Raw genomic sequence first — 27002 nt, 5'->3', positions numbered from 1 at the left:
GTTTCTAATGTAAGATATAAAATTAATGAAGCAACAGGGTTCATACTTAAACCTCATGGTATAGCCTTTCCCTTTCCTCCTAGTGTAGACCAGCTAGCTTTTCTGTACTTTATGGGAAGCAGTACATGATCAGTGGTGATTGAAAAATTATTTCCCTGGAAGCTTCTAGTGGAAGGCAAGATAAGTTAATTTATTGCTACTGTGATTGTGTGCATGTGTAGGATTATTTATATTAAAAGCTATGTCTATAACTATTTTACTAAGACATTTATAAATATGTTAATGGTTACCAAAATGTGATGAAATTGATGTTAGTGATCTCTTGTTACATGTGAAGAAGCTAGCTTTTAAACTGGATTGAGTGAGGGCCTCATAAGCAAAATGGGTTTGAATTACCCTCCTGATAGTACTTCCCACATTTATTAAGTAAAATATCTGCTTTGCAATCATTTCTCATTCCCTGAAGACTTTACTAACGACTGTTTTCTTTCAAACTAGTGAAAATTCAAATTAATTTGATTCATTAATATTTCAGATTATAAAGTTAGTTTAACTTATTGCAAATAAAGATTTATTTACTTAGGTGAAAAAGATAACCAGAGCATAACTTCAGCATATGCAGTTCCAGAGCTGGAACTCAAGACCTCATGCTTGCTAGTTCTGTATTTCATTCACTACTCAATCCCTGGGTCTCAAAAAAAAAAAAAGAAGAAGAAGAAGAAGTTTTTTAATTGCCAGCAGGACTATCTTTGGGGGCTTAGTGCCCATATAATGTATCCACTGTTCTCGGCAACCTTTTTTTTTTTTATCTTTATTTTTTGGATAGAGACAGAAATCGAAAGGGGAAGAAAAGATAAAGAGAGGTACCTACAGCACTGTTTCACTGTTTGTGTGTACTGTGCCAATGCCTGGCACCTTGCCTTTTTTTTTTTTTCTTTTTTTTTTTTTTTTGGATAGAGACAGAAATTGAGAGGGAAAGGATAAATGGAGAGACACCTGTAGTACTGCTTTACTTCTCATGATGCTTCCTCCCTGCCTCCCCCCATATTGTAAAATGTGCACCCAATCCAGTGTACCACCACCTGCCCCCCCCCCCAGTTTTGTTTTGTTTCCATAAGGCCTGCTAGGAACAGTGAATCATTCAGACATGAAGACCCAGCAAAAGCCCTGGTGGGGGAAAGAAATAATTCACTCAGTAATCTATATTTCTTATGAACAGGGTACATTAAAAAAAGTGGTGCAGCTTTTAAAGAATACAGGAGCTACGAGGGAAGCAGTAAGATAACTACAGTACCATTTGGTAGCTAATATGTTTAGGTAAAGATGAGAGTACAAATAGAACAGCTAACTCACATTGGGGAGAATTAAAGAATCTTCCTGAAGACAGTGTGTTGGTGTTAGCAAAAGTCCAGTGACAAAGGCATGGTATGCATATCAGCAGTTGAAGTGATACTAGCAGAGACTGACAGCCATGACATTGTATAGGTGTCTGTAGTGTCTCATTTCCTGAGAGGTGTTTCTCAACATTTTTAATTTGTCACATTAATTTCACTTACTGATCTGGTTATATGGATTCAAGAAGTAGAAACTATTTGTAAGCCAGAATAACAGTTTATTAATTGATAATGAGTGAGATGTTTCCATATGATGAAACAAAGGGAATGGATAATTCTAGGATATTTTATAGTGAGATTATATTAAACACATCTGCTATATATATATATGTATATATGTATGTCATCTAATCACTTTTTTGAATATCTACTATGTGCTATGTAGAAGTGAAGACAATTTTTTTCCAGCACATGTTTTTTGATGTAATGACAAGTAGTTATGCCCTGAGCATGATTTACTTCATGCAGTCCACTATGGTAAGAAACTAGCATTTTCTCAAAGAGTGGTGGGAAAAAACTGTTATGTTGCAGGCCACACAGCTGCTTTGTTTTTAATGGCTTTGTGCTTTATTTGTTGTAACAATAGACAATAAAGGTCATAAATGTTAGAGCTCTGAGCTAAAAATAGTGCTGATGCTAAAAGGAGAAAGGTCAGCATTTTTAAGCAAAAAATTAAATATCTGTACTTAGTTATTAGCTTCTATAGCAACCACATTTGTAAACACTGTTAGCTCACAGCTTATTTATCATAAGCATAGTAAAGATTTCATTTGAGACTTGTGTTCTCTGCCAGATTATCTCAGAATCATCTAACTAACATCCCTAATAAAACCACCCTTTACCAGGTTTTGGCTGGAATGCAGTCTGATCAGTTCAGTGCTGCTACTGTTTCTCTGTTTTCAGTCCTATGTGAAATTGAAAACCAGCTGTAGCTGTTGTTCTATTCTTAACACAAACTTTGCATGGTAGGCAGTGAAGGTTCCCTCAACAAGACAAGACTTTCCCACTGCTAGACCACATCAAAGAGCTGCTCCTAGTGTGCAGACGTCCATGTCCACATACAAAGCCACTTTCTAGGGATCACTCAGCCTACACCTTTGTTGCTTGTGTATCCCCCACCTTCCTCACTTCCCTCCCCAGAGATTTAATGTGTGTGAGAGTTAGGTAAATTTTCTTTAGCACATTTTTGGGGGAGTTGTGAAATTGTACCCTTGATATAATAAGCGTGTAAAGCTTTTCCTCTATAAAAATAAATAAATTGGGGCTAGGTGGTGGCGCACCTGGTTGAGTGCACATGTTACAATGCGCAAGGACCCAGGTTCAAGCCCCTGGTCCCAACCTGCAGGGGGAAAGCTTTGCGAGTGGTGAAACAGGGCTGCAGGTGTCTGTCTCTCTCCCTCTCTTTCACTACCTTCCCTCTCAATTTCTGACTGTCACTATGCAATAAAGAAAGATAATAAAAAAACATATTTCTTTAAAAAATAAAGTTACAAGAAAAATTCATAATTTAATTTCACCCCTAATTTTTAATGTTATTATTGGTGATTTAATAATGACTGATGAAATTGCGGGATAAGAGGGATACAGTTCCCACCACCAGAGTTCATATTTCCCCCCCCCATTGGAGGTTTCCCTGTTTTATTTTTTTTTTAATAAAATGAAAATATTGACAAAAACCATAGAATAAAAGGGGTGCAATTCTACACAATTTCCACCAACCAGAACTCCATATCCATTCTCCTCCCTTGATAGCTTTCCTATTCTTTATCCCTCTGCGAGTATGGACCAAAGATCTTTATGGGGAGCAGAAGGTGGGAGGTTCAACCCTAATTTAGACTATAGAGTAGTCTATAGACTACTATATATATTCTATATATAGTAGTCTATATTTAGACTATAGAGTAGTCATTTTTCTGAGAATGTACACATCTAATCAGAGCCTTGATTTGATGGCCCATTTTCAGAAATTCTGAAGTGATTTTTAGACATACCTTTCACTAAAGAAAACACAGGATTCCCTGTGCACTTAGAACTTAGGAAAGCAAAACTAAGCAAAGGGAAATTTACTTACATTTTTATCAGTAAAAAATAATTTTAAAGTTGTGTATCTAGAACCCTCTCCAGTCTGCCTGTCATAAAAAATAATTTTAAAGTTGTGCATCTAGAACCCTCTCTCTCTAAATTGGGGGTTGGGAGAGCATTTATAGAATGTAAGATGTCAACTTCAGAATCTCTTAAAACCTTGCATACCTTAAGATTGCAGCTCTGATATCACATTGTCTTCCTTTTCTAGGTTATCTGAAGTAAACATGGATGAAAATGTTGCTATTTTAACAATTTTCTTTTTTTTTTTTTACTATGTTGAGGAGTTTCAGAAATTATATTTATAACTAAGCTCTTACAGATGGAGGGGAGTGGAAACAGGAGTCGGGGGAGGGGGTTGTATCTTGGTGTTAGAGCCTGAAGCTCTAGAGGCCCCAGGTTCAATCCCTGGTATCACCATATGTCAAACCAGAACGAAGTAGTGCTTTGCTCTTTTTCAAATAAATAAATCTTATGAAAAGAAGTTATCACGGGGGTCGGGCAGTAGCGCAGCGGGTTAAAGTGCAAAGTGCAAAGGACAGGCCTAAGGATCCCGGTTCGAGCCCATGGCTCCCCACCTGCAGTGGGGTCGTCTCGCAAGTGGTGAAACAGGTCTGCAGGTGTCTGTCTTTCTCTCCCCCTCTCTATCTTCCCCTCCTCTATTGATTTCTCTCTGTCCTATCCAACAACAACAGTAGTAATAACAGCAACGATGAACAAGGGCACCAAAAGGGAAAAATGGCCTCCACTGCCAGCAATGACAACAACAATAATAACAGCAATGATGAACATTGAATGCACACATTACAATGTTCAAGGACCTATGTTCAATCCCAGGTCCCCCCCACCTGCAGAGGGAAAGCTTCACTAGCAGTAAAGCAGAGCTGTAGGTGCCTCTCTCCCCCATCTCAATTCTTTTCTGTCCTAACAAATAAATTTTTAAAAAGGAATTACTACCTAAAGTAAGCATTCTGTGATTTTCTTTGATGCAGTGATTAAACAGAGACTCACTTTTTTCCCCCCTCTTCCCCAGCTTATTGAGACACAAATTTCTAAGGGAAAAAAAAAAATCTCCTTTTAATCAGTTATCATAAGTTAAGCTTTTGGAATACAGCTTCTTACCCTATAATCATGCTATTTTAAATGAGGTGGCTTTGGGAAATAGAAATAGCATAACGTTTATGCAAAAGACTTACTAAGACGATAAAGTCCTAAGTTCAATTCCCAAAACAAGCATAAGCCAGAGCTGAGCAGTACTCTGGCCTGTCTCTCTGTATTCTCTTTGTGTCTCATTAAAATAAACAAAATATTTTAAAATAAATAAATAAAATGAAGCAGTTTAGAAATGTTACCATAGATCCTATCAGAGAATTAGGTACAAGGTTCCAACTGACAGGCAACTTGTGAAGAAACTTCAGTTTTAGTTCCTCCCAGGAAGTTACACCCTAAATCATTTACTTTTGTGTTTATGTCTTATATCCAAAAGTTGTGGGAGTTAGTGAAGCTTATGAGGATGCTGCCAATTGTCTCTGGTTGTTAACAAACTCCAAGCCCTGTGCTAACTGTAAATCTCCGATCCAGAAGAATGAAGGATGCAATCACATGCAGTGTGCTAAGGTAAGAAGTTAGACAGGATCTTGCATGCTTTGCATTTGAAATCTTATTTTGATTGTTAATCCAAAGAAGAAATGATTTCAGCATAAAATCTTGTTTCAGATAAATTCTAGGAGGTTGTATTGTTGTATTGTAATTCTTTCACTTTTCCCTGTAAAGTGGAGATTATTAGATAATTTGTTGATATGTAAATAATAACATTAAATGATAATGTGCCATCTTTATAATTTCACAAGTTCTGTAGATCTTTGCAAAGCTGATTTGGAAGCACTTAGCTTAGAAAGTACTAACCTTAACCTTAACCAGAAAATTGCTATGTTTTTCAGGTGTTTTTTTTTAATGTGAAGGTGGAACAGAAGTTCATATATCATTGAATCCACATTCTAACTCAATTACTGAACCATTGATATGCCTTTATTGATGCTTCAGTGTTGCTAATGGTTCAATAAACAGTTTTTGCTTTTGGGAATGAAACTATTAAAACAAATGAGTATTTAAATGAGTATTTAAGTGACAAATTTAGTTCTATAAAAATAAGTTCATTTTTCTTCATCTGATTGTTGATTGGAAAAGTAAAATTTTATATACTTTTTTATAGTAAAATGCAAGAATATTAGCTGTTTTGTAAATAATTTGCCACTTATTTTGGGATGTTGAAAATCTGCACTGAAGGCTACTTGTATTAAATCAAGCACCAAATATGTCTATATAGGCAACAAAAGAACTTGATGGTATCAAAGTGAAAAGAGTCCACAATGTTTTTTTGTTTTTGTTTTTTTTTTTAAGATTTTATTTATTTATGAGAAAGATAGGAGGAGAGAGAGAGAACCAGACATCACTCTGGCACATGTGCTGCCAGGGATCGAACTCAGGACCTCATGCTTGAGAGTCCAACGCTTTATCACTGCGCCACCTCCCGGACCACCACACAATGTTTTGAGTTAGCACATATTTGTGAAAGGCTAAATGAGTAGAGAGACCTTGAGTCAGCTTCCTATCCATGATGTATTAAGAAAAAAATTACAGTAATGCTATAGGAGAAAGCACAATTACATATACCTATATGGTTACATCTTACTAATTTAAGATAATTACTAAGATACATGATTGCCTATGTCCTGAAAATATGAAATCTGAAAGCCCCCTCCCCACTCCCTAGAGTACTTTGCTTTGTGCAATACACCAAACTCAGTCCAAGTTCTACTTTGTGTTTCCATTTTCTGTTCTTATTTATCAACTTTTGTCCATGAGTGAGATCATCCCATATTCATCCTTGTCTTTCTGGCTTATCTCAGTTAACATGACCCCTCCAAGATCCATCCAAGATAAGGTAATGAATTCATGATCTTAATAGCTGAATAGTATTCCATTGTATATATACCACAACTTTATTAGCCATTCATCTTTTGTTAGATACCTAGGTTGCTTCCAGGTTTGAGCTATTACAAATTGTGCTGCTGTGAACATAGGTATACACATGTGTCATTGGATGAGTATGTTTGACTCCTTACGTTATATCCCCAGGAGAGGAATTGCAGGGTCATAGGGTAGGATAGCAATAGCTAGGTTATAAGGCTGGTCCATTTCAAGCCTCCTAAGAGTTCTCCAGACTGCTCTCTATAGGGATTGGACCAGTTTACATTCCCACCAACAGTGTGGGAGAGTACCTTTACCCCTGCAACCTCTCCAGTATTTGCTGTCACTATCCTTTTGATGTTGGACATTTTCACAGGAGTGAAGTGGTATCTAATTGTCTCAATTTGCATTTCTCTGACAGTCAATGACTTAGAGCATTTTTTATATGTTTATTGTCCTTTTGGGTCTCTTTGTTGAATATTCATATTTGGACCCTTTAACTCAGCCTAGTAGCTCTTGAATTAAAAAATGAGTTGAGTGTACATTACCATGCCCAAGGTCCCACTTCAAGCCCCCATTCTCTATCACCTGCAAAAAGAGGCTTCACGAATGTTGAAGCAGGGCTGCAGATGTCTATCTCCCCCTTTCCTCTCAATTTCTCTATCTTATCAAATAAAAGAAAAAAAGAAACAGAAATTGAAGAAGTTCTATAAAACTAGGGTAATGGTAGTACTGCTTTATCAAAACCCACATATTTGCATAGCACAGAGAGGGTCCCTAAAGGAAGCTGAGAAAGAAGATGTGTCTTTGAGAAGATTTTGCCCTGGTCACACAGTCGGATTGTTAAATCTCTATAAATAGGACACAGTCAGGATTGTTAAGTGTCTATAAATAGGTTGCCTAGAAGTCAGAAAATGTGTATTAATATTGGGAGACATTTGCATTTATCTTTTCTTTTGAAGTGCAAGTATGACTTTTGCTGGATTTGCCTAGAAGAATGGAAAAAACACAGTTCTTCCACTGGAGGTTATTATAGATGTACTCGCTATGAAGTCATTCAGCATGTGGAGGAGCAATCCAAGGAAATGACTGTGGAGGTAAAAAAAAAAAAAAAAAAATTGAACCAAGTCCTTTGGATAAGTCACTTAATGGCAGTTGAATTATTTTCTTCTTTTTGTGCCCTCATTGTAATGAGGCATTAAATTGAGTATACTTTCAGGTAACCTTTAATTTAAACAACATAGCTGTATAAACTTGAACTTTTTTTTTTTAAGAAGTTTCCGAGGGCGGGCGTAGATAGCATAATGGTTATGCCAAGAGACTGTCATGCCTGAGGCTCCAGAGTCCCCTACGCACCACCATATAAGCCAGAGCTGAGCAGTGCTTTGATTAAAAAATAATAATCAAGTTTCCTTTTTATAATGTTGATGAAGATCAAAAAAGTCTTACATATCCCAGCCTGCCTTTGTAATGAGATAAAAATAATTTTAGCATAATATCAATAATACACCACTGTGTTTAATATAAAATAAGTATCTTAGTCTGCTTGACCACCTTAAAAAATGGCATAAACTTAAGGCTTAAGCAACAGAAATTTATTTCTCATAGTCCCGGAGACTTAAGAAGCCCAAGATCAAGATCCTCACTTATTTGGTTTATAGTGAGGACTCTTCTTTCTGTCTTATATATTAACTTACTTTTGCTACATCCTCACAAGGAAGGAAGAAAAGGAAATCAGGCTGAGATGTCTTCCTCACAGTGTTACTAGTGCTGCACTCTAATTATGTTGTTTCACATTTATCATCTCTTAGGTTCTATCTTCAAATACATTGAGACTTAGGATAGCAGCATAAAAATTTGAGTTCACGTCATAGCAGTAAGCAGTATAATAAAATAATATCTGAGTCATCTGGGATTGCAGATTGTCACAAGGAATATAACTATATAAAGACTTTGTTCTGAAAGCTTTTAAGGTGTATTGGTCATTTATTTTCTCCCTAAAGTAATCAACGAATCTGTGTGCCTTATTACCTATTGTTAATAAAATCTAAGCAGTAAGCCAACTTTAATATCTAGTAGTTTTATTTATAAGCACTGGACTTTTGTTTCCTAGGCTGAGAAGAAACATAAAAGATTTCAGGAACTTGACCGATTTATGCACTATTACACAAGATTTAAAAACCATGAGCATAGTTACCAGGTATGTCCCAACTCATTTAAAATGAACTGAATTATATTTTCATAAATTTAGGGACTTATTTAAATTTTTTACTTCTGTTCCTTTAGTTAGAACAACGCCTTCTTAAAACAGCCAAAGAAAAGATGGAACAGTTGAGTAGAGCTCTCAAAGAAAGTAAGTTATAAGTGTTAGATGATAATTAATACAAAGTAATGACCCATGCTTAAGTCACTTCACTGATGGGACGTTAAAGCCCGTAAAGGAACCCTTTATGGTACTGTTTTAATACTTAGAAGCCTAGAGTACAACTTAGCATTTGAGGTCTGTGTTGAGATTTTCTCTTAGCTTATTATTACTTTTTTTTTTTTTTTGGTTTGGTCTATGATATTTTGTTGGTTTTTTGTTTGTTTTTGTTATTTATTGTTTTTTTAGTACTATTTTTTTAATTGGGGAATTAATGTTTTACATTCAACAGTAAGTACAACAGTTTGTACATGCATAACATTCCCCAGATTCCCATATAACAATATTACTTATTATTATTATACTCTGTATGTTCCTCCCCTCTATTCCATGTATGCTTAACACAGTGCGCTACTGCGCAGCTCATCTGTCTATTCCTTTAATGCAGCTTACGCTGTTAGCAGATAAACACACATCATGGTTTTTGCTCACTAAGTGCCACTGGTGATATTCTAGAATCTTAGGGAAAATGGATGACCTAGTTAAAGGAGCAAGATTCATGTCACCTAGGTGCCATCTGACTGAATTTCCAAAAAGTATTGGAAATTCAGCAAGTTTACCCTGGGAGAAATAATCTCACTGGTATATAATGGGCATTAGAGTGAAAAAGCAATACTTTGAAAGAGAGCTAACTTATAGATCCTAAATTGAAAATTCAGAAGATAGTCCTAAAATAGGATTGTATATTGGATATGCCATAGTATCTCTAGAACATAGTATTTCACAGTGATCATACAGGGGACAGGTGTTGGTGTGTTTGTTTTAAAAAGTCAGATCTTTTTAAAGATAACTTTAATTCTATGATAGCATATTTATAAATATATATATATATGTTTTTTTTTTTTTTTTTTTTGCTGTGACTGACTTTATTTTATAGCTGAAGGAGGCTGTCCAGATACAACTTTCATTGAAGATGCAGTACATGTGCTCTTAAAAACTCGACGTGTTCTCAAGTGTTCTTATCCATATGGATTTTTCTTAGAACCTAAAAGCACAAAGAAAGAAATTTTTGAACTCATGCAAGTAAGATAAATTTTATTAAATTTAATGAGTGTATTATGAAAAAATATTTCCATCCCTTTCAATCACATGACTAAGTTTAATTTTATTTCAAGATTATTAGTAATTTTTTCCTTTGTGGCACTTGGGCCTCAGAATATGTGATTCCACTGTTTCAGGCTACTTTTTTATTCAGAGAGAGGGACCAATTTCCTCTGGTGCTAATGTAATGCTAGAGCTCAAACGTGGGCCACATATAAGACAAGGCATGTGACATAACTTTTGAGCCATTTATCTGACCTTTGCCTTCATTATTGGAACAATTTTTACCAAAGGAAAAATTTCTAATCATAAGATGAAATTTTATTAATGTTTAAATTTCTCACTGCAGAGCTGAAGAAGTTCTGAGCTATGCAAAGGTTTCCTACAACATTAATTTCTTGGGAGTCAGGCGGTAGCCCAGTGGGCTAAGCGCACATTGGCGCCAAGCACAAGGACCGTTGTAAGGGTCCCGGTTCGAGTACCCGGCTCCCCACCTGCAGGGGAGTCGCTTCACAAGCGGTGAAGCAGGTCTGCAGGTGTCTCTCTTTCTCTCTCCCTCTCTGTCTTCCCCTCCTCTCTCCATTTCTCTCTGTCCTATCCAACACAATGACATTAATAACAACAACAATAACTACAACAAAAAAACAAGGGCAACAAAAGGGAATAAATAAATAAATATTTTTTTGAAAAACATTAATTTATTTGCTTTAAACTAAGTAAAGCTTTGCTTTAAAAATAAATTTAAACAGTATAAAAAAAAAAACACCTGGTTTTGGTTCAGATTTGGCCCAAGTTTGATTAAGTAGTTGAATTTCACCTTCAGTAGAAATAGGCTGAGGTTATGGATCAACCCTATGTCCAGCAGAGAAGCAATTACAGAAGCCGGACCTCCCACCTTCTATACCTCATAAAGATCTTTGGTCCATACTCCCAGAGGGATAAAGAATAGGGAAGCTTCCAATGGAGGGGAGGAGATAGGGCATTCTGGTGGTGGCAATTGTATGAAATTGTACCCCTCTGTTACCCCTCTTACCCCACAAACTTGTCAATCATTACTAAATCAATAATAATTTTAAAAATTAAAGTAAAAAAGGAAAAAAGAATTTCAAACATATATTAGATGAGAAAGTTGCTGTATTGTTTATTTGAAAAATCAAAACTGAAAAACACTGGAATTACTATTTTTTTTTAATTTGATAAACAAAAATTGAGAGGAGAGCAGGAGGAGAGACACTTGCAGACCTACTTCACTTATGAAGCTTCCCTCATACATGTGTGGACACGAGGTTGAACCCACCTTGTGCCTGATAATGTGTAAGCTCAACTGAATGCATCACCACCCAGCCCCTAGAATTTTTTTTAAAAGAAAAAAGAATTAAGCCAGATCATAAGTAGTTAACCTAATTACTTCATTGTATTAGGGTGGGTCTTTTTGTTTTTGATTTGAGGTTTTGTTTTGTTCTGTTATACATTTAGTCTTCAGCCAGCATACTTTTTCCTCTTTGCAGTTTTCATGCCATCCCTTTGAACCGCCCACTCATTTATATCTAACATTTTTTGTCTAGTGTCAATATTCATTATCTCCATGAAGTCTTCCAAACCTGACTTTGAATCTTGCCTTACCACGGATTCCATTAGCATTTACTTACAGTTTTATAACAGGTAGTCTTAGAACTACATGCATGTTGGAATTTATTCATTTTTTTACATAGACAGTGATAAATTCCTTGTAGACAGCTGTTCTGCACATTGTCTTTTAGTAATTTATACTAGCTACATCATTATAAATGCCTATCAAATGAGTACTAGTTTCCTGAATTGAAGATAACTTCTTATACTATCCTTCTTTCTCTTTCTTCACCTGGGAAAAATGCAAAACAAAACACATGTTAAATAGGAAAATATTTCAAAATTTAGTTTACTTTCTGATGTTTAAGAGCTAAGATTTAACTGAGAAGCCAGATAGATTCTGGAATTGCTATTGACTAACCCACTCAGCCTGTAATTAGTCTGTTTCTCCGCTTTTCTTATCATAGACAGATCTGGAAATGGTCACTGAAGACCTTGCCCAAAAAGTCAATAGGCCTTATCTTCGCACACCCCGACACAAGATAATCAAGGCTGCATGTCTTGTGCAGCAGAAGAGACAAGAATTCCTGGCATCTGTAGCTAGGGGAGTTGCTCCTGCCGACTCCCCAGAAGCTCCAAAGCGCAGGTAAAAAGGGTACACGCTGTGGAAGTCATCGTAGCTCTGGTCACAAGTACCAGCAGATCTGTTTTTTATCCAGCTAATGTTTGTATTTCTGGAATTTACTTACACCTAAAATATGAATAACTGATAATGGTATGTTGACTTGTTTGGGGTGATCTTTTTGCTGACTTCCTTTTTACCTATTTGTCAGCATGTGACTTCTGAAATGAAATTTGGGTAGTTACTTCCACACTTCAGTGAATTTGTAGTTCAACGACTATACTATGTGTCACTTCAAATATGTAGCATATTTTGTAATATAGCTATCTTATGTAGAATTTGGAAACCATGTCAATTTGTTATGGCTACATTTATATTTTTTAAGTATAAGGTTGTGTACAAGTTAGAAATCTGACATTACTAAGTTATTTAAGTGTTCTAAAACAACTTAGAATTTGAAAAAAAATATTGGAAGTATCATTTAAGTATATTTACTAATTTATATACTTTGATTAAACAAGTTGCAAAAAGACAAAATAATTGGAAGGGGCAAGGGTCTTGTGTGGTTGTTTTTATTTTGTAATGTTGATAATAAATAATGTATCTAATTTCTTTTAGCTTTGCTGGAGGAACATGGGATTGGGAATATTTAGGATTTGCATCACCTGAGGTAATTATTTGGGGCAGGGTTATTTTTAAATTGCATTTTCCTTAGTGCAGTCCTACTTGCAATTGTACCCTCATCTATTTTAAATCCAACCAAGATCAGCAGTGCTTTTCTCTTTTATAATAAAAATGCCTTTATTTATCTGTTTCTGATATTTGAATTATCACCACATTATTAAATGTATTTACACATTTAATATTTTGAACTAAAATACTGCAACAATCTGAGAATTGATTACCAACTGTTAAGGTGTACACGTGACATCAATAATGTTTATGCAAAAAAGCAATGCTTTGTTGCTGCTTCTTTTGAACATTTGTACACTTTTTATTAAAATACAAAATGACTGAAGTAATACTGCAGATAGCAGCTACTGCACATAAAAGTAAGACAGTAAAAATCTTGGTCATGCTTTTCTGCGATTTAAATTGCCACAATCAGCCATTTGGTCTGATTTTAAATTATTTTAACAGTTCTTTATATTTCTGCCTGTCCTTCCTTTGTCTTTAAAGTAGTATATCGCCCAATGGTTATATTATGATAGCCTATTAACTCAGTTTTGGACAGGGGGCAGGACAATGATATCTTATCATTTTTAACTCACTTGTTACCTGCAATCAAAAGAATGAAATGAACTATTATTACCCAGAAGTGACTGTGGCTTATTTAAATCAAGTACCTTCTCTTTTTCAACTGCTGAGGATACTTGCAATCACCTTATAGCCTTTTGTATTGGTAGATAAGTTTTTAAAATAGTAATAATAATTGACTAAGAGCTCTGATATGAAAATTTTTAATTAACTTAAATTGCAAAAAAGGAATTAATATATCAATGAAATATCAGTTATAAAATAATTTTTTCTTACCTGGTTCTGAGATTATTATTTTTGTGTCATAATTTAATTACAACTTTGGAAATATTGTACAACACTACCACTAAAGAGGAAAATAAGCTCCGATTTAAAAAGAGAGAGAGAGCAAAAAGGTTTCAGTGTTTTAAGAAGAGCGTATTTTTGCAAAAAATAAAGCTTTTACCAGTATATCTACTATTATGTATATGTTGTTTTGTAGTTTCTGGCTCAGACAATAACTTTAGGAACCTGAAAATATTTATCCTTGAATTTGAAAGGCCTGATAATGGCTGGCACAGATTCATTTACTAAAAATAAGCCTGCCATTTCACACATAAATATTTATAAATAAAATCATTGGGCTGTTATTCTCCAGAAGTTGAGAATTGTGGAAATATAAATGGTATTTTCTTCTTGGTTTTAATTTTATGTGTTAATAAATCTATAGGAGTTGTTCTAGTTCATTTTTATTTTCCTCTTCTTTAAAGTCTTTGGCACACTGCAATGCCAACCTTTTATGTAAAACCTTACTGCAAAGAATTACCACAGTGTAAAGCATTAAAATTCTGTACTTTTTTGGTAGCCAGGAACTACCAAAATTGTGTCTTTAAAATTGAGCTCTGGGGCCAGGTGGTGGCACACTTGGTTGAGAGCATGTTATAGTGTGCAAGGACCCAGGTTAAAACCCCAGTCTCCACTCTGCATGGGGAAAGCTTTGCAAGTGGTAAAGCAGGGCTGCAGGTGTCTCTGTCTTTGTCCCTCTCTGTCTCCCCCTCCTTCTCAATTTCTGGCTGTGTCTATCCAATAAATAAATGAGGACAGCAAAAAGTTTAAAAAAATAAAATAAAATAGAGCTCTATGCCATCATATAGACTTGGTAAAGGTCCTGTTCACAAATTCTAATAGACTTATGGCTTGAGTTTCTTCCGAGATCAGACGAGATCGGGCGTGTTCAGGGTGGTATGGCCGTAGACCTAGTTTGAGTTTCTATCCCCCACTCTACACACACACACACACACACACACACACACACACACAAGTTGATCCCAACTTCAAGTTAATTGAGTCAGTGACAACATAAGTATTTGTTTAGTACCATTTGAAAGACAGTGGAACCAGAAAAAGGGTGTAGTTTTAGGAGCATCTATATGTAAATCTAATTCTTTAGTCTACAGACCTTAATCCATATTCGTATTCAATTTCTCATCTCTAAAGTGTGGATAGTGATATCTACCCAGTGAAGTTTTGGAAGGATCAAAGATCTCTTTAAGTCACTGACTTGGTAGGTGCTCAGAAAGTCATTTCTGTTATTATTTAAGACATGCAAAACAAACAATTCTCTAGGCAGTCTACCCTCCCCATAAATACTTCTTAATCTCTGAATAACACTCTCAAACCATTATGAGTGTTAAACTAACCGTTATTTATATACCTACTTGAAATTCTTAGAAAAAATTGGAAATTTTGGGGTTTATTGTTATTTTACTTTTTTGTCACCGGGGTTATCCTGGAAATTTTATTCCTACATAATGAATCCACCACTCTTGGCATCCTTTTCTTCTTTCTTCCTTACCTTCTCTCCTCCTGTCATTCTTTGATAGAACATAGAGAAATTGAGGGGGAAGGGAGTTAGAGAAGGAGCCAGACCGGCACCTGCAGTACTGCTTCACTGCTCATGAAGCTCCCTTCCCCCCATGCTGCAGATAGGGACTGGGAGATTGAACCTGGCTCCTTTTTCATGGTAACATGTGCACTCAACCTGGTGTACTACCATCTAGCCCCTTTAGATTTACTATGGTAGAAAAACATTTTAAACCTATTACATTATAAGAGAATACCATTTGAGTTTTATATCAGAGTAAACAAGTGTTTTTTACATTTGTTTTTAAAACCATTTAGGTTTGTTAAACTGGAAGTGTGTGTATTCTCTAGTCAATAAGAATGTAATTAATTCAGAATAGTTTTTGTACCATCATTAAGTATGTAAAAGAAACAGGTTCTCTCAACAAGGGCAACAAGAGGGAAATATATATATATATATATATATATATATATATATATATATATATATATATATATAGAATATATATATATAGAATATATATATATATATATATTTAAAAAAGAAACAAGTTCTCCCTAAATATAAATTTTTAACTCATGTAAAAATGTCATGCCATCTTTATCTAAAAAATGCAGAATTCCCCAATGATCTAATGAGCCATGAGGACACATAACATTTATCCAGTTTTGCAACAGGATCCTACAGGAAAAAAGAAAATGATAGTTAACACATAACTTTCAAAAGACTAAATAGCCTCTCTGTTCACTTGTACTTTTCATTCATTGGTTACTAATCCGGTAAGAAGCCTCTGGCCTCTTAGTAGATCCTAGTTTCTTGCAGAGGTGATGATGGAATCAAATAAATTTAGAAAATGGGATGATGTGCAAGTTTTGTTTGTCATATAAGACTTCATTTATTCCAGCACTTTCATAATATGAACATATAGAATATTCTACAGTTATCAATTGTAATTAAAAATCTGGTCTGAAGACACAGTATAGTGGTTATGCAAAATGCTCTCATGCCTGAGGCTCTGAGGTCCCAGGTTTGAATGCCAGCCCCACTCTAAGCCAGAGCTGAGCAGTGCTATGGTCTCTGTCTCTCTTTTTCTCAACAAAATAAATAAAATATTCTAAATATACATGTCATTTTTTAAAAATAACTGAAAATCTTAGTATTTATTACTGAAAGACTATATAACAATTCTCAGAATGGCCTTTTTTATGTTGTTTTTTTATGTACACTGGCATCTCTTCTAACATTTTTGTTACTTAAATCTGGAAAACTACACATATACCCATTTAACAGAGAGTAGCCTCAGCTAATAGCAAGCCTACTTTAAATTGTTATCACAGGTGGTGAGTATGTTGAGGAAATATAAATTGTTACCTTACAATATTGTAACAAATATTAATAACAAATTAAAAAGTGAGAAAAAATTGTTATCAAAAATGTAAAGTAAACCCAAAGACATCTACAAAGTCTGTGAAGATTTCACCTTCTCTGTGTTGTAGGTAATTCCATACATTAGCCTAATCATTTGACTTTTCAGTTTATGGCATCTAGTAGCCCCAAAATCTAATGATCTGTTTAAAAATTTCCAGGGAAAGCCTGCCTTATATTAGTAAAGTCATTATGCTATATTAAATAACAGGGTTCAGTTATTACCTTTCACTGGAGTTTGCAAGTATTCCCAATTTATTCGGGCAATTGCAATGACTGGGTTTTTTTTGTTTTTTTTTCTTCTAATTTTCCTTTTCCATTTCCTTGGCATGGCAGACTCTGAAGTTTCTTTTCTAAAGCCAAATGATTTTATAATTTATATATAAAATCAAATCACACTTTTTTTTTTCCTGGAAAGAAAGTGTTATGTTCATTTTATTTGCATTTTAAAAATTGCATGCTCTCCTGTATTTTGTAAACTTTGGTTTATGCAGGAATATGCTGAATTTCAGTATCGAAGGAGACATAGACAACGTCGTCGAGGAGACGTGCACAGTCTGCTCAATAACCCTCCAGAACCTGATGAGCCAAGTGAAAGCACTTTAGGTAAACTCTTAGGTGCATTTTAATCTCTTAGTTCTTGTGAATTTGTTTTTAATCCTGGCTAATCTGTTTGTTAAAGAATTTGTCATTTAAATCCATAATCATTGCACAACTATTGGGTTTTCGGAAAAGTCACAGCACATTTTTGCATAGAAAAATATGTCATGACTTGGGAGTTGGATAGTAGCTCAGTGGGTTAAGCGCATGTGGCGCAAAGCACAGGGAAGAGTGAAGGATCCCGGTTTGAGCCTCCAGCTCCCTACCTGCAGGGGAGTCGCTTCACAAGCAGTGAAGCAGGTCTGCAGGTGTCTGTCTGCCTTTCTCTCCCCCTCTCTGTTTTCCCCTCCTCTCTCATTTCTCTCTGTCCTATCCAACGACATCAACAGCAATAAGAACTACAACAATAAAACAACAAGGCCAACAAAAGGAAATAAATATCAAAAAAGATTCATTTAAAAAAGTATATGTCATGACTTTTCTGACAACCCAATATCATCTAATGTCACAGTATATGCTGTGAAATTAGACTTGGGTTCCTGACTTCATCTCTGCTGAGTAGCAGTGTGAAAATTTAGTCAGTCACTTAACCTTTCCTGTGTTCAGTCTCTTCATTTTTATTTTATGGAGAAAGAAACCAGAGGTCTACTCCATTATAATATAGTGCTAAGAATCAAACCCAGGGCCTCCCATAGGAAGAATATATTCTTTATTTATTTATTTATTTATTTTCCCTTTTGTTGCCCTTCTTGTCTTTTTGTTGTTGTTGTAGTTATTATTGTTATTGATGTCATTGTTGGATAGGACAGAGAGAAATGGAGAAAGGAGGGGAAGACAGACGGGGGAGAGAAAGATGGACACCTGCAGACCTGCTTCACCGCCTGTGAAGTGACTCCCCTACAGCTGGGGAACCGGGGGCGCAAACTGGGATCCTTACGCCAGTCCTTGCTCTTCGTGCCACACTCACTTAACCCGCTGCGCTACCACCCGACTCCCAGGCAGAGTATATTCTACCCGCATTCCAACTAAGCTACCTCCCAGATGACATCTCATTTGCTTCTTCTTCTCCTTCCCCTTTGCCTCTTCCTGTTTCTTCCTCCTTTTAATATTCTTCTGTTTTATTATTATTATTAGTGATTTAATCATGGTTGACAAGACTGTGGGATAAGAAGGGTAAAATGTCATCCATTTCCCACAACCAGAGTTCCATATCCCTTCCCTCCATTAAAAGCTTCCCAATTCTTTATCCCTCTGGGAGTATGAACCAAAGATCTTAATGGGGAGCAGAAGGTGGAAGGTCTGGCTTCTGTAATTCCTTCTATGTCATTTTTAATCTCTAATCCAATTCCATCAAAGAATGCCACATTACATATGACTAGTTTTTGATAAGCAGCTTTGCTTGTTGTGTACAAATGAGTGTCAGTGAAATAAAAAAATAAAACTGTATACTAGGTAAATTAGTGATTTTTGTTTAAACTTTATTCCCAGGCTTCTTCAGCTTTATTAGCTGCAAATGAGTTGTATATAAGCAAAATCTGAAAAGAGCTTCAATGACCATGGAGTTTAAGCTTAAAAATATCAGAGACCTCAATTTTATCAGACTCATGCACAAAATTTCAGAAAGCAGTCATAATATAAAATAACAAATACTAGTAACTTCAAGTTTTTTTTCTTAGGAAGTTAATTTAATTTGGTTTGGTTCATTCTTAGAAGCCTCATCAGAATTTTCCACAAGATCTAGAAACATCATCCTCTTCTGTAGCGAGTGGTGCTTTTCCCCATAGACTGGTTGGGTAGAGCTTTAGCCAATCTCCTTAAACTAGTCAAACAGTCATGCCATTTCATGATGCTAGATGCTCTGTCAGGTGCTTTGTGTCGGCATGGCCCGTAATGGTGAAAGTGTTTGCTACCAGATATACCTGGACTTTAGGGTTGTTAAAGTGAGTCGCTGTTTCTTGGTACATAAATACGTACTTCTTCGATGCAAGCAACACTGGTCATCCCTAACTTCTTTAAGGAGAAATAGTGTTTTTGTTTTTTGTTTTTTAAATCATCTGCTGCAGTTGTTCTACGACATACCTTCTTTTTTTCTGTGAGTAATTCCTTTCCCACTTACACTTGTGCCTGCAGTTTGGCAAAGTTTCTCCTGGTTCATGTTTCCTTTCATCCTGTTGGAGTGGTAATGGAGCTTGACAGGTCTCCAGCAGACCAGCTATGATTAGATGCATTCATGTGGAGATGCAAGATGGCATCTTGATTTCTTCATTTTCAAGAAGCAGCACTAATAGTGCCATTTTCTAGACTCATTGTGGCCATTAATGGTATAGTGCATGTAAAACAATTAAGCACTGCTTTGTAACTATTGATTATTATTATGATATTTACAGAAGAGTTTTCTCCTCGTTCCAGTTCTCCTTAAACATCCTTTAAAAAGGGAAAAAATCCTTATTTTAAAAATAAATTGGGTGAGGGTAGATAGCATAATGGCCATGCAAAGAGACTTTCATTCCTGAGGCTCTGAGGCCCCAGGTTCAATTCCCCGTACCACCATAAGCCAGAGCTGTAAGTTAATTAATTAATGATCAACTTTTTGAAAATTTATTTATTTTCCCTTTCGTTGCCCTTATTTTTTATTGTTGTTGTAATTATTGTTGTTGTTATTGATGTCACTGTTAGATAAGACAGAGAGAAATGGAGAGAGGAGGGGAAGACAGAGAGGGGGAGAGAAAGACACCTGCAGACCTGCTTCACTGCATGTGAAGCGACTCCCCTGCAGGTGGGGAGCCGGGGGCTAATGATCAACTTTTACTTTTTTTTTAATTTCTTTACTGGGGAATTAATGTTTTACATCAACAGTAAATACAATAGCTTGTACATGCATAACATTTCCCAGTTTTCCATATAACAATACAACTCCCACTAGGTCCTCTGAAGGACCTGTATTCTCCCCTGCCCCCCACCCACTCCAGAGTCTTTTACTTTGGTGCAATACACCAATTCCAATTCAGGCTCTACTTGTGTTTTCTCTTCTGATCTTATTTTTCAACTTCTGCTGAGAATGAGATCATCCCATAGTCATCCTTTTCTTTCTGACTTAGTTCACTTAACATGAATTTTGCAAGCTCCATCCAAATTCAGCTGTAAACGGTGAAGTCACCATTTTTAATAGCTGAGTAGTATTCCATTGTGTATATATACCACAACTTGCTCAGCCACTCATCTGTTGTTGGACACCTGGGTTGCTTCCAGGTTTTGGCTATTACAAATTGTGCTGCCAAGAACATATGTGTACACAGATCTTTTTGGATGGGTGTGTTGGGGTCCTTAGGATATATCCCCAGGAGAGCAATTGCAGGATCATAGGGTAGGTCCATTTCTAGCCTTCTGAGAGTTCTCCAGACTGTTCTCCACAGAGGTTGGACCAATTGACATTCCCACCAGCTGTGCAGAAGGATTCCTTTGACCCCACACCCTCTCTAGCATTTGCTGCTGCTACCTTTTCTGATGTATGACATTCCCACAGGAGTGAAGTGGTATTTCATTCTTGTCTTGATTTGCATTTCTCTGACGGTTAAAGACTTGGAGCATTTTTTCATGTGTTTCTCAGCCTTTTGGATCTCTTCTATGGTGAATATTCTGTCCTTGTCCTCTTCCCATGTTTGGATGAGGTTATTTGTTTTCTTGTTGTCGAGTTTGACAAGCTCTTTATATATTTTGGTTATTAGCTTCTTATCTGATGTATGGCATGTAAAGATATTCTCCCATTCTGTAAGGGGTCTCTTGGTTTGGGTAGTAGTTTCTTTTTTCTTTTTTTTTTTTTTTAATTTTTATTTTTTTAATTTTTATTTTATTTATTTATTCCCTTTTGTTGCCCTTATTGTTTTATTGTTGTTGTCGTTGTTGGATAGGACAGAGAGAAATGGAGAGAGGAGGGGAAGACAGAGAGGAGGAGAGAAAGATAGACACCTGCAGACCTGCTTCACCACTTGTGAAGCGACTCCCCTGCAGGTGGGGAGCCGGGGTTCGAACCGGGATCCTTATGCCGGTCCTTGTGCTTTGCGCCACCTGCGCTTAACCCGCTGCGCTACAGCCCGACTCCCTGGGTAGTAGTTTCTTTTGCTGTGAAGAAGCTTTTTAATTTGATGTGGTCCCGTAGGTTTATGCTTGCCTTAGTCTTCTTTGTAATTGGATTTGTTTCATTGAAGATGTCTTTAAAATTTATGCAGAAAAGAGTTCTGCCAATATTTTCCTCTAAGTATCTGATAGTTTGTGGTCTAACATCCAAGTCCTTGATCCACTTGGAATTACTTTTGTATTTGGTGAAATACAGTGGTTCAGTTTTATTCTGCTGCATGTTTCAACCCATTTTTTTCTAACACCATTTGTTGAAGAGACTCTGCTTTCCCCATTTAATAGTCTGGGCACCTTTGTCAAAGATTAGATGTCCAATGATCAACTTTTAAATGTTAAGTTTTTAGTTGAAAATCTTCAGACTAATGTCAGTTGATCATCTTTCATAAACCAATCAATAGGCTTATATATTGTCCTTCAGATAATCTTTAATCCCCAAATTCTTTAGGTTAAGAACTCTGAAAAACTAAAACATCTTCATTTGTTGTTCCTTAAGAATTAAAGAGAAGGGAGTCCCAGCGGTAGGTAATGCAGCAGGTTAAGCACACATGGTGCGAAGCACAAGAACCGGTGGAAGGATCCTGGTTTGATACCCCGGCTCCTTACCTGCAGGGGAGTCGCTTCACAGGTAGTGAGGCAGGTCTGCAGGTGTCTGTCTTTCTCTCCCCCTGTCTTACCCTCCTCTCTCCATTTCTCTCTGTCCTATCTAACAATGATGACATCAGTAACAACAATAAATAATAACTGCAGCAATAAAACAAGGGCAACAAAAGGGAAAATAAATAAATATTTTTAAAAATTAAAAAAAAGAACTAAAGAGAAGTGGATAGTGACCCTTTGATTTTACAAATAGAACCATATGTAGCACAAGCAGAAATATAAAGAGCAATTGTGGGCTTGAAGCAATAGTATTGCATATATATTGTTACTTATAATGAGACAAAGGTAAGAAATCTCCTGGAGCTCATGTGAGCATGTGAATAAGGTTGTTCACCAACAGCGAAAGAGAAGTCACCATTTTAAATAAGAAATGTGCTAACCATCTCTGCTTCCACTTGCTTTGAAACAGAGATTCCAGAAGGAAGCAGCAGCCGGAGACCTGGCACCTCCGTGGTAAGTTCTGCGTCTATGAGTGTGCTGCACAGCTCTTCCCTACGCGACTACACCCCTGCCAGTCACTCTGAGAACCAGGACTCTCTTCAGGTAGCCTTCCTGGCAACCTTGTTGCCCATGCTTTTCTTTCTCTGTTTTACCTTTCACTTAGCCTCCTATTATTTCAAAATCTTTATTTCAGAGATATGCTACAGGAGAAATTTTCTGTGTGCCAAATTTATCTTAAAGAGATTTTCCTTAATTTCCCCTTTAGCATGGACAAGGAGAAAAATAAGATTTGATTCAATAAAATAATTCTCTATAAATAGAGGTAATATTATCTGTCTGGTGAAAGAATAGTGGTGGCCTTCATTGGATTAAATCATTTCTCCCTCTTCAGTTTTAAAGCGATTTTACTTTCTGTTGCCTTAGGCTCTGAGTTCCCTGGATGAAGATGATCCCAATATACTTCTCGCAATACAGTTATCACTGCAGGAGTCTGGGCTGGCTATTGATGAAGAAAATAGAGACTTCCTCAGTAATGAAGCATCTTTAGGTGCCATAGGCACTTCTCTACCTACCAGGCTGGACTCCATTCCCATGAACACAGACAGCCCCAGAGCTGCACTGAGCAGTTCTGAGCTGTTGGAACTAGGTGACAGCCTCATAAGACTAGGAACCGAAAGTGACCCATTTTCAACTGACACACTGAGTTCACACCCACTCAGTGAGGAAAGAAGTGAATTCTATCCCTCATCCAGTGACCCTGACTCAGCCGACCAGGACACTAACATCAATGACAATCTCCTTGGCAATATCATGGCTTGGTTTCATGACATGAATCCTCAGAGTATTGCCTTGATTCCTCCAGCAACTACAGAAGTCAGTGCAGAGTCCCAGCTCCCCTGTGTCAAAGATGGGTCAGAGGGCATGAGGGATGTGGAACTGGTGCCACCAGAAGATTCAGTATTTGAAGATGCTATTGTCAGTGAGGGTAGAGGAACCCAAATAGAAGAGGAAAATCCTTTGCAGGATAATATTCTGACCGAGGGAGCAGCATCTCCAGCTGGAAATGATGGTAATGAGGCTGCCAGTAAGGGGGATGACACAGATGCATCAAGTCAAACACCTCAAACCTCAAGTGACTGGCTTGAACAAGTACATTTAGTGTGAACTGCACATCTCTGGGCTCTAGATGAATTGCAGGTGCAGACAGTATGCTAGGAGAGTATGCATTATAGAGACTTGACCCACTTAATTCCAACTCAACTATAAACCACTGACATTAGGATTGAATATGAAGGAGTTCCCTTAAATGATAGCTTCATTTTTCATTTTTAACCTTACAGGGAATTTCTTTTGTACTTAACTGGATAGCTAGCAATTCCCCTTTCTGCTGACAAAAAGAATGGGAGAAGAAGAGAAACACAAATAGAATAAATAGGTTAGATTCTACATTTTGTGAAAGTGCAGTCCTCTGTTTACCCTAAGGTCAGCTATACTTAATTGGACATTTAAATTAAAAGTTTATTCCCTAATCCTTGGGTCATTTTCCTATTTAAATAAAAAAGTTTTTTTTCTTTATTTTAGAAGTTATTTTTGGACATACCTGATAGTATATAGTTCTTCACTCTCTTTGTGCTCTTCTACAACTTCCTTCCTCTTTGTCTGAGCATTGTGAAGTGAGCTACCCCAGACATCTCTGTACTGCTACATCTGCCACGGTGTAATTAGTATTAATTTCTTCATGAATCAAAGATTTCTTTTCATGTCTATTTACAGTCCACTTGTGCCAAACAGATGTGTGCGGTAAGAAGGCGTGTAGGTATGTGGTGTCCTAGAAGGCTCCAGAGAAGCTTCATCTTTCTCCAGAGTAAAAGGTGCCACTTGGTAGCAATGATATTCCAGAATTTAATGGGGTTTTTTGTTGCTATGGAGACTGCATTTAAATAAATGGAGCCTGTAGCTTAAGTTAACTAAATCTAATGCTGCTGTTAAAAACAGTTTATTTTAATATTAAAGTACAGTTGATTAGCAACAGCGGTGCTGTATTTTAAGAGACACTTTATTGGAAGTGCAATCATAGTTCTTTGTTTTCAAATTTTACAGTGCATTCTAATTACTAATGGGTGCAATTACTTTTAATGGTGTTTTATAAAATAGAAAAAAGAGTTCATGAGTTATAGTAAATCCCACAATTATTAAAAAATTCAATAAGACATCCTGCGCAACATGTTACTGTGCCTTTGCCTAACCTAAATGGATAGTTGCCAGTAAAATAAGTGAGTAATTCAAATTTCAATGTCTCTTCTGAAATAACTATGCTATGAATTGCAAAGACCTCCATAAAACCACCCATGGCCTTGCCTTTACAGTAAATATAACAACTAAATGTTCAATCAGTTTGTTTGCCTAAGTAGCAAATGCTGACCTGTGTTTGTTCTATTACACAATACTCATTTGCTGTGTGATTACTGTTTAGTGTTGAAAAAAATCAACTTCCTAGTTATCAGTGTCTTACTGTGAAGAAAATATTGGTCTTAGTTGTAATTAAGATACAGTGGTACAGTGTGTAATTAAAACTAGAGTAAATTGTTGAAATGGTTGTTTTACTTACATATTAATAAAACTAGTGTACACAAGCGAAATAGATATGCAACACCCCATTTAATGTTTTTTTCCAGATTCTTACCAGAAATCTATGGGTTCCAAATTTCCCTACTGAGTTTATATAGGCAAGTTCTGGGCTGAATAAACTGTTATGTAACATTTGTTGTGGTTAGATGACATTTTTCAAACCCTGTTTTGAAATATTCTTGGATGTTGAATTCATATGAGTAGAAGATTATTTAAAGTGTTCAATATTCCCCAGACCCGTCTAGGATAGTCCATGTAGGGATGACGCTTATGTTTTGGCTAGCAGAGGTCCACATTAGTTTTTATTTTCCCAAGTATCAAAAACATTGAATCATTCTATTAAATTAGTTGGGGGAAAATGTTAACTTTACTTACAGTGTATTACTGTATATTAAACTAAAATAGTCCATTAAAGGATTTTTTTTGCAAATTTATTTTGGATTAAAAATATCAACACCAATCAGTTTTTAGACCAAGTTGTAATTTTTCAATAGAAAGTGTCTTTTTATCACATTGAGGCATCTTGCAAAGCTGCAATAAAGGGAGAAAGACTATTCTGGAAAGACAGTGTAAGTGATGCACCTTTGTTTCTGTGCTGTTGGTCTCTCCTGAGCATGAAAATATTATCAGTATCTAATTTGTATTTCCTTGGTACATATTTTAAAACAACACAGTCATTGACTTTACAATTCAGAAATAAAGTTTGGCAAAGCCTATTTTGTAAACAAGTTAATTTTATAATGTAAAAAAAAAAAATATGACTCTAACCTTGACTTGTTATTTGCACTTTCATAGTCTATACTTGATACATTCCCACTTTATATACAGTAGGATTCTACGAGCGTGTAGATGTTTGGCCAAATGAATGCTGTTAATAATATGTAAAATTCTTGGATTAAACATTTCTTACTTAAACTATTTCACTTTGGTCTCATTATAGACTTTATTTTAATGAAGTAAGGAAGTTGATTTTCTTCAAATTAAATCCCCTCCAGTATGATGGGATTGATTTGGTTCTTATATGTAATTCATTGATTAGTGCCTAATATTTTACACTCTCCCATTTATTGAGTGATCATTTTCTATCTGAAAGATAAACCCCAAAACACTACATGGAAATATGTTAAACTATTATGGCATCAAGGTTCCTTTTATTTTCATGACAATAGTTATCAGGAGAAAATTATTAATGCTTTTGTTTTGAAATCCCTAGTTGAAACCAGAGAATAAGATAGAATTTTAAAACACTTTGAGAAATTGCTTAGGAGGTGAAATTTTTTTATGCCATATGAATAGAAATGCCTGCTTCTCCTGCATTCTTTTTATCCTCCCTTTTCTGAGTTACCAAAACAGTTCTTGGCATCTGAAATTAAGAGCATAGACCCAAGTCCCAGACTAACAACTGGTTGGTGTATTTCACGGGGGCTGCCACTGATAACCATGTAAAGTCAAGTTGTTATATTTATGCCTTTCATTGTGTGAATTTGAAGCAACACCACCAGTGTCCATATGCTGAATTATTCTTTGGATGTTATGTTAATTACCACTATTTATCTCATTTTTTGTTCTTTTTTTGTCTTCAAATATAATTGCTTACCTGTTGAATTAAAATCTGAGATTTGTTCAAGTGGATCATGATTTTACAGCTGTTATAGTTAATATCTCTCTGAGGAGCAAAATTTTGAAATCTAATTATTAAATTATAATACAAATTTAAGTTTTTAAGAATGAAATAAACAAGTTCATGGGTGTGGGGGGTTCATGTGTCAGCTCTTGGGCTAAGGAGTAGTTTTATCTTAGTGTTGGGTTAAGGATATAATTACTAGGTCATAGGGTGGGGGTAGAGAGCATACAGACTCTCATGCCTGAGGCTCCAAAGTCCCAGGTTCAGTCCCCCATAACACCATAATTCAGAGC

At 36.0% G+C, this 27002-nt stretch overlaps 1 protein-coding gene and 1 pseudogene across 1 annotated transcript; one reads left to right on the top strand and one right to left on the bottom strand.

Moving 5' to 3' along the window:
* Positions 1-4933: 4933 nt before the first annotated feature.
* Positions 4934-26717, top strand: ANKIB1 (ankyrin repeat and IBR domain containing 1). Its single transcript, XM_060196243.1, has 10 exons — positions 4934-5093; positions 7409-7543; positions 8560-8646; positions 8733-8799; positions 9746-9891; positions 11946-12124; positions 12719-12770; positions 17120-17231; positions 22426-22559; positions 22881-26717. The coding sequence occupies exons 1-10, from the start codon at positions 5079-5081 to the stop codon at positions 23619-23621; spliced, it is 1668 nt and encodes a 555-aa protein (XP_060052226.1). The 5' UTR covers positions 4934-5078; the 3' UTR covers positions 23622-26717.
* Positions 18898-19759, bottom strand: LOC132539826 (transcription factor BTF3-like; annotated as a pseudogene).
* Positions 26718-27002: the final 285 nt, after the last annotated feature.

The sequence above is a fragment of the Erinaceus europaeus genome, chromosome 8, assembly GCF_950295315.1.
Source record: "Erinaceus europaeus chromosome 8, mEriEur2.1, whole genome shotgun sequence".
In the NCBI taxonomy this organism is placed as follows: Eukaryota; Metazoa; Chordata; class Mammalia; order Eulipotyphla; family Erinaceidae; genus Erinaceus; species Erinaceus europaeus.
Note: the sequence above shows the minus strand (reverse complement) of the source record. Positions and strands in the feature narration are given on the sequence as shown.